This window comes from Anolis sagrei, chromosome 5, assembly GCF_037176765.1.
Source record: "Anolis sagrei isolate rAnoSag1 chromosome 5, rAnoSag1.mat, whole genome shotgun sequence".
NCBI classification, from domain to species: domain Eukaryota; kingdom Metazoa; phylum Chordata; class Lepidosauria; order Squamata; family Dactyloidae; genus Anolis; species Anolis sagrei.
In genome coordinates, this window is record NC_090025.1 from 119,261,772 (window position 1) to 119,270,655 (window position 8,884).

At 40.2% G+C, this 8,884-nt stretch overlaps 1 protein-coding gene across 1 annotated transcript in view; it reads left to right on the top strand.

Moving 5' to 3' along the window:
- The window catches only part of WDR19 (WD repeat domain 19), a 48,536-nt gene extending 45,186 nt beyond the window's left edge, over positions 1 to 3,350 (top strand). The window contains exons 35-37 of the mRNA XM_067469030.1: positions 468 to 544; positions 2,132 to 2,253; positions 3,145 to 3,350. Coding sequence (XP_067325131.1) covers positions 468 to 544; positions 2,132 to 2,243 — 189 coding nt within the window. The 3' untranslated portion in view covers positions 2,244 to 2,253; positions 3,145 to 3,350. The remainder of the gene's footprint in view (positions 1 to 467; positions 545 to 2,131; positions 2,254 to 3,144) is intronic.
- Positions 3,351 to 8,884: the final 5,534 nt, after the last annotated feature.

The following is an 8,884-nucleotide window of genomic DNA, read 5'->3' on the forward strand; positions in this document are numbered from 1 at the left end:
TTTTCATTTGAGGGTGGATCATCTCTCCACAGAAACTGGAGAATCAAGGGCAGATTTTTTTTCATCGCATAATAGTTGCACCTCCTTTAAAAGAAAGTGATATAAAAGTGTGACTGTTAATAGCATTATGATGTTCCTTCCCACTGGAAAGGAGCAGTAGTAGCTCAGCTACTGTGGAGGGGAGGTTTTGCATGGTCACAAAATATAAGAGAATAGCCACCATCTGCCCCGAGTCCCTTTGGGGAGATGAAGGTGGGGTACAAAAATAAAGTTATTATAAAATGAAAGACATATATGAATGTAAGCCACTAATAGAACTCTGTTCCAAGAATACTACATTATCGGATTCTAGAAACTGCATTTGTTTTTAAAAAAAACCTTTTCTAATAATTGCACTCTATATTAATTATCTTAGGGAGCCATGTGAACAATTTCCCATCAGCATTTATTATTCCAACTCTTTCTAGGGGCGGCATATGGTTAAAGATGACTGGACCATTTGCCCGCATTGTGACTTCCCTGCCCTACATTCAGAGTTCAGAAAGTAAGTTTGAATCACTTTTTTAAAAAAAATGTTATTTAAATACCAAGCACATTTCCCATGCCAAGAGTAAATCTGATTAACTCAAGTGGCTTGCTTATCTGATTTATTTCAGATCAAAATGCAAATTTCAGCCATTCTCTCCTGTTTTAGTTCCTTGGTGTAGCTTTCTTTTTCTCCCAGTTTTCCTTTTCCTCCCAGACCTTTTGCTCATATTTCCACCGTACTAGACCGTACTAGACAATTTCTTTCAACTCTTACGTCACAAACAGTGTTACTACCTTCTCAAGACCCTTGTCTGTTGTTTTCTAGCTCTGTAGCTCCCTATACGTTTGAGATGTTCATTGTTTTAATTAGCGTAAACAGTCTAAGAAACATTATAATCACCCTCTAAATATGAATTCAGCATGTGATCAAATCTTACTGCTTACATAATACTGTGATATCAACATGCTCATTTGCTCAATCCCTAATCGGCTGGGATAAATCTAGAAAACAAGCCAGCAGTATTATGGGATAAGGAGTGACAGAAAATACGCTTGTTGAATATTTGTTTATAAAGAGGTCTGAGGAAAAAATTGCTGCCTTTTAAACTGAAAGGGGCAGACATCAAGCAAAGGCCAGTTTGCGTACGACAATTCTGATTTTGAAATTTCGATTTCATCTCCCCTTCTCAACTGGAAGTAAAACAAAACAATCTCAGAATTTGTGCACAAATACTCCTTGATCGAGTTGATGTGAGTTTTCCGGGCTGTATGGCCATGTTCCAGAAACATTCTCTCCTGACGTTTCGCACACATCTATGGCAGGCATGCTCAGAGGTTGTGAGGTCTGTTAGAAACTAGGCAAGTGAGGTTTATACATCTGTGGAATGTCCAGGGTGGGAGAACGAACTCTCGTCTGTTTGGAGTAAGTGTGAATGTTGCAATTGACCACCTTGAGTAGCATTTAATGACCTTGCAGCTTCAAAGCCTGGCTGCTTGCTGCCTGGGGGATCCTTTGTTGGGAGGTGTTAACTGGCCCTGATTGTTTCATGTCTGGAATTCCCAATTTTGAGTGTTGCTCTTTATTTACTGTCTTCTGGAACATGGCCATACAGCCTGGAAAACTCACAACAACCTAGTGATTTTGGCCATGAAAGCCTTCAACAACACATTACTCCTTTATCAGTGTACAGTGTTGAAAGCAAACTTGTCCTTGTGGCAGGATTGACAGCTATTATGATTATTAAACTATGTAACAAAATTTCAACAAAAATTGTTCCTGGTTTGAAAGTGTTATTTTCTGTTTAATTGTGTGGTACTTACTTTGAAAGTAAGAACAATATATGACATTGGCACAAAGAATTATCTATCCATTTGGTTTCTGCTACACTCCCAAGAAGAGCTGAAATACAACCGTGCTGCTATGTTTTACAATATGTTGTGTTATTCACTGCCAATGTCATGCCCATCTAAAAAGTTGAGAGCTTTAGTCAAAGCAAAATCCACTGCCAGGAAATGACATTAATTTCTGAATTTGGGCTAGAAGAAAATTTGCAAATTGGGACTTTCCAAGTTGTGAATGTTTGTGTTGTCTGCTCTTAAACAGCTTGTTACAAAATGACAACACCTGTCCCATGTGTTCAGAAAAGGTGGACATTGCCAGTCTTAGGAAAATAGTTGACTGTGCCCCCTACCTCAAGACTGAAGTGGAGCAATGACTTCAGTCGGGTAAGTCCTTTAACCTTGCTTCTCATATCTAGACTATAAATAATTGTTTCATAGGTTGTTTCAGAATTCCAGGAAACATGATTGAATGCACTTTCCTGAACATAGGAGACAAGCATGAGGAGGAAGATGCTAAGTTGGGCACAGGCACTTGAGCCCACTTTTCTAAGTGTGCAAATATGGACAAGTGGGAAGCAAAACTATGCTGGTGGCCTTTGCCCTGGCTTCATGCATACCTGATTCACAGAGGTACACACAGAGCAAACACATAGCTGTTATATAGGTTTCAGAAATCTATACCATTAGGTGTTTAGGGCCATGTATGCCAGTTTCAGATTTTCAGATTAAATACGCAGATGTCAAGGTTTGAGTCCAGCAGAACATCCAGTGCCTGGAGCAAAGAAAGCGGAGAGGGGCATAGTGGCCATGTTGAAATATTTGAAAGGATTTGAGATTGAGGTGGGGGCAAGCTGGTTTTTTGCATCTCTAAAGATTAGGATATGGAGCAGAGGGTTCAAATAGCAGGAAAAGAGATTCCACCTAAACATTAGGAAGAACCTCCTGACAGTAAGAGCTGTTCAGCTGCCTCGGAGTGTGGTGGAGTCTCTCTGGAGGTTTTTAACTAGAGGCTGAATGGTCATCTGTTGAGAATGCTTTGTCTTTTCCTATCAGGGGGTCGAACTGGATGGCCCTTGTGGTCTCTTCCAGCTCTGATTCTTTGATTCTGGGTATGCAGCCTGCCCTTCTTCTTTGTGGGCTCTGTGAATCACACAACCGAGTGACTAGCAAGCTTAGAAAGTTGGATGGTGGGAGAAATGTAACAGAAAGTACTTGACAAATATCAAAAATCTTTATTATAACTTTAAACTCTTATTCTTTCTTTCTTTTGTACAGTTGCTCATTTTTTATAGAAGACAGTAGCCCAAACCCAGCAAAGGAGAATGTACAGCAACACAGAAAATTCAACGACAGTTACTTTCTTTTTAATTCTTTTTTTTTTACAAAACACACTTTTAATGAAGAATGTACGTCAAGCAACAGAAGATGTTGAAGCTTATGAAAGCATGTACAATAAACAGCCAGTTTATAGTACAATGAAATGGATGAAGTTATCAATTTTGAAGGTCTCTGAGATGATATGGGTAGTTCCAGTCTTTCTTTCTTTAGTGTAACAAACAAAAAGTCTTGGAGGCTGTCTTACAGAAGATGACCTGTGTACATAGAAAGCCAGAGCCCTTTCCACATCCAAAAATTTAGTTTTCTCTTAAGATGAGACTATGGGTTTGAGAAAAAAAATCTGGGGGAGTGATGGCCTGGTTCATGTGGAATGCTGAGACAAACTTTGGTTGAAAAGTAGTCAGGTTTCAGGATTTTTATTTTAATTCTTTGGGAGCACAGAACTCTTCTCAAGCATCTCACTGAGGTAATAGCAGCAAGAAAGGCAATTTTCCAGGTAGCTAGGTGCAGACCAGAAGTCCTCAAAGGCTCAAAGTTTCCCCAAAATACAGGATTCATATCTTAAGATGGTATTGGGTTGGAAACTGGTGGGTGGAGATTACAAATCCTACTAATGGCATAATGACATTACATCCCAGTTGTGTCTGTACAAATGGAAGCAATTCATTTCTTTCCTTAATGATCAAAACATTACACCTGCAGACTGCTGAATTAGGGGTGTGCTTGAGTTTCTGGACACCCTTTTGGGTAGAGGACTCTCTCTGACTTCTTTAAAATCCTCCTTTCAGCTATATCATGGACATGAAGAAAATGGGCAAACTTTCTGCTATTAGATCTTTCATTCAAGAGCATATATAATTACTTTGTATGATAGATATAAGACTCCAGTTCTCTATGCTGTCAAACAGAGCGTCCAGAGGTCCAACCCTCCCTTTTCAAGGTGGAGAGTAAGTTCCGACAATAGAATTGGTGACACGTGTCAAGATAGGGACAGAAGGGTTGAAAACCAATGTTGTCTCCACCATAGGGTGATGATGCAAGTGATCAAATCCATGATTATTTTCTCTAATACTTTCATAATAAGGGGAAATGGGGAATTTACCTCAGATGACCCCTCCATTTGAGAAAAAAAGGCATCCCCGAGGAAAGGTCCCCATGATGCTACCTGATTCCAAGCGCAGAAGATGTGGTAGTGAGTTTTCTGGTTGCAAATAGGTCTGCCTGTGGTGTACCCCATTCAAGAAACAGCAGTCGTAGAGTATCCATGTGGAAGTGCATGTTTCCAAAGATCTGCTTAGACCATTTGCAAGGTGTTACTGTTCCCCTGGTAGATGTATCCACAAGATATATGTTCAAGCAAGATTTTGACAGTAAGGGTCAGTAAGCTGGGAAGATATTGCTATTGTGGTGTTGGTGGTAATTTGAACCTCCTTATAGCCATTACATTGCCAGTTTTCTACATGAGTCAGCCGTTTCACCAGCTATATGTGATGAGCTAAAACAGATGCTCCTTGTCATAGTCAGAGCCCTGTGATCCTTTTGAGATAAGTTCTCAAAGGATGCTGCCTGATCCCATAAATATTTTTGATGGGTACCCATGCAGGCACCATAAGTGAAGATTCCAGCCAGAAGCACAGCTAGAGTAGTTTCCTTCTGATACAAGCTAGTTTCTTACCCTCCTTGTCTGCTGTAGAATTAATTTTTGGAAGACAGACAGACTCAACTCTGTCTACAAAAATGGTTTGGATTTGAATGGTGCATAAGCTAATCTACCTCAGTATTGTCCACCCAGAGCCAGGCTGCCATTTTCTTCAAATATAGTATTGAAGACAGTGTAGCCCAGGAAGCTTTGATAACCTGCAGCAAGTATGAGGGGAAAGGTAAATATGTGTGTATTGGGGCTCTTCGTACATCTTTGACGGTCACTTACAATATTAGTTGTTTGTCTCACTTCAAGACACAAAGTATTTGCCATCCTGAGAACCTTATCATCGAAAATATAAAAGTTGTTTGTTGGCGAAAGAGTCTTGCTCCAGAACTCTGAGCTCTGGTGAGGTGTTGAGTTTCAATGAACTTTAAGAAATCATATAATCCAAGTCTGAATGACAGAGAAGGGTGATGTCTCCTACCAGTATGTGATGGTGAGTTAGGTTCATATCCTTGGGATGGTAGTGGGGTCAACCTTGCTGCACAGGAACACATGGAAGAGATGTTGCAGGGCCACTTTGAATAGGGATTGATAGATTCATGTTAACATCTGATCCATCATTCATACCAAAATATATTTTCCAAATTTCTGTGGAGCCAAACCACCTATTGGTGCAAAATTGGCTTTTAATCTTTTTCAGCTTGTGACTTTTTCACCAGATAATTTTTAATGCAGTCCCAAGTATATGAAGGACAGAGGGAGTGGGAAGAGTGGAGAGACAAATGTGACTTCAGACAGGAAGGCAGAGAGGCGCACATGCAAGAGACAGGAAGACACACACTGGAGAGAAGGAAAAACTGAGACAAGTGAAGGCAGAGAGATGCATGGGAGAGGGGAAAGCAGACACACATGTACACAGGAGAGAGGGGAGGCAACCCCAACGTACAGTTATGGCAACCCCAATTGGTTTAAGAAGCTCCATTTTATGTTCAAAGAACAATGAAGATGTATACATGAAATAAAAAGAAAAAAGGAACATGAACATGCAGCATACAGGAGGAGTAATCTGATTCACAAGGTAAGTGAACATCCTAAGTGCAGGCAGGACCAGTTTCTCTTCCAGCTTGTCACACTTGTGTTCCTATTGGTATTTCCATTCCTTTTCACAAGCAAAACAAAACATGAAGAAGAAAAGGAGACGGGATCCATAGGATACGTGAAGTTGTGAATGGCTCCTCTTCCCTGGTGATAGCAGCAGTGCCTTATCTCCCCCACCAGAGATATTCATATTTTTTTTCCAATTTCGTGGGGGAGTTGCATCTATAATTTCTGCAAAAGTGGAGGATGGCTGTAAAAGGATTCTGGAGGGGTGTGCAATGGCTTATGTATGAACTATATTTATAACCCACCCGTCTCACTCTGAAGGGGACACAGTGGCTTACAATAATTTGATGCCACATAAACACACATATAAATATACATTAAAAACAAAAAGGAAAAGCATTGAACTGCCCTGGCTTGTTTGTGGGGAGAGAGACATTAGTAGGTGGAGTGACAGTGGAGAGAGACACTGTTGGGGGCTTGGCTTTTTGTTAATTTCTGTTCCACAATTAGGGAGAACACTAAAAATAGAAATGGGTTTGGACAGAGGACCCATTAAAGTTGCTCTTGATTCCAAACATCAGCAAAGAACTGGCACGTGAGGCTCAGCCTCCAAAGTTGACCAGGGAGCCTACATTGGAAGAGCTGCCTCCAATACCAAGAAAGGGAAAATGGCATCCTCCGTGGGAGCTGAGGCTTCAAAATGCAGAAGTTGTCCAGTAACTGAGAGAAAATATTAAAGCCCACTGTGAAGAAAACCAAGAGCAGGAGATGCAGGCCTGCTGGAAGACCTCAGAAAAGCAATGTCAGGAGCTCCATCTGCTGGACTACTGATAGCACAAACGCCCCTGCAAACCTTTCAGCCTTGGCCAACCCTGGCTTCATTTTGGGGAGAGAGGTGTTAGTGGAGAGGAGTGAAAGTTAGTGGAGAGAGATATTGTTAGGGGCTTGGCTTTTTTGTAAGTTTATGTTCCACAATAAAAAGGAGAAGAAAAATTGCTGGGTTTAGGCAGAGGACCCGTTAAAGTTACCATCAATCCTAAACATCCTCAGTACAGACCTAACACTTGAGGGTAAGGTTCCAAGTTTGATCAGGGAGCCAACATCGGAAGAGTTGCCTCCGATTCCAACCAAGACAAAGCAGTGTCCTTTTTTTGGATCTGAGTCCCCAAAAAGCTTAACAGGTCTGACAACTGAGGGAAAATATCAGGGTCATCCACGAAGAAGACAAAGTACAAAAGGAGATGCAAGGCTTCCAGAAGACCTCCGAAAAACAATGGCAGGACCTGTATCTCCTGGACTACTAGCAGCACAAATGCCTCGATATGCACCACAATGGCTCCTGAAAACCTTTCAGCCTTGGCCAGACCTGGCTTGTCTGTGAGGAGAGAGGCGTTAGTGGAGAGTAGTGAGAGTTAGTGGAGAGACACTGTTGGGGGGTTGGCTTTTTGTTAGTTTCTGTTCCACGATTAGGAAATACACTAAAAATGAGAAAAGCTGCTAGGTTTGGGCAGAGGAACCATTAAATTTACCATCAATACTAAACATCTTCAGTGAAGACCTTTGAAACCATACATGAGATTCCTGTCATGGAACCTAAAATTGGTTTTGAATAGACTTAATAATGCACTATTTGAACCAATTAAGCACTTTTTTTTTACAACTGCTCTCCTTTAAAGTGGCTTTTTAGTGGCTTCAATCAGAAGGGTGTCCAAGATGGCACCTCTTATCTTTTAATGTACATTTGATCATCCGTTTAACAATTTACGTTGCCTCCAACATTTTTTTCATAAAGTGTATTCTAACGAGGGATACAACACTATGTAACATGATTTTTGTTCCTGGGTTATAAACATCCTGTGGCACATTTTGCTATAGTTTTTCAAAGAATATCTCATTTGAGTCTCAATTCAACATAGTTTGTGGCAGCCACAAATATGAAGTTTCTGGAGTATAACAACTACTTTCAAATAAATTAAGTTCGCACAATTAAATAGGAAATAACACTTTCAAACCAGGAATAGAAAAAATTTCAAATTTTGTTACATAGTGTAATGAATTTATTCATTTACCAAACTTGTGCCTTGCTTCAATGCACACGTTTGAACATATTTGGCAGGCTTTGGATGTTAGAAAGGTGGCTAAGATGGGTATTAAAAGGACAGCATAATTCAGAAAGACAGGCTTAAAATATGTATTCATCTGTGCTACAATATGGATAAAAATCCAAGATCTCAAAATATTTGGCCACATTCACCAAAATCAGTCACACCATAATTTCGAAGTCATTTGTGAAGCCGCTGAATGAAGTGAATCAATGTTTTTGCGTGGCATTGTAAGTTAGATACAGGTCTGCTCAAGCTGCATTTAAGCAGACTACTTTCATCTATAGTAGCTTAGTAGGGGTTCAACCCTCCCTATTATAGAAGCTTGGGTAAATGCCATTAGGTCCTCCTTTGCCGTTCTGGGGATAAAAAGTTCTACTTACCATGAAGGCGAATTCCCTGTGTAATGTATATTTAAATGATGAATAGAATACTTCAGCTGAAGGATCTGACTGCTGAGCACAGGAAATTAGTTGGGCAGGGCTTGATAATAAAATCTTTACAGCAAGGAAACAATCCTTAATACTCCTGTCCAGTTGATTTGGCTCACAAAAATTAACCCATTAGTATGTGAATTGTTCTTCCTGTCTATCCCAAAATGATCCTTCACTGCAAAGTATAACCTTTCAATTACGAACTAAAATGGCAGGATGGAGTCAGATGGGCTCTTGAATATCATTACTTCAGTCTGTAGCGGAAGAACCATGTGGTGTGTGAAAGTCATTTAACGGTCTTCCTGTCTTGTTTTATTACCACACAAAAAGCAAGTAATTTGTCTGTAGGCAAAATAATGCTTTGTCATCCAGTTTAAGTGCAAAAAAAG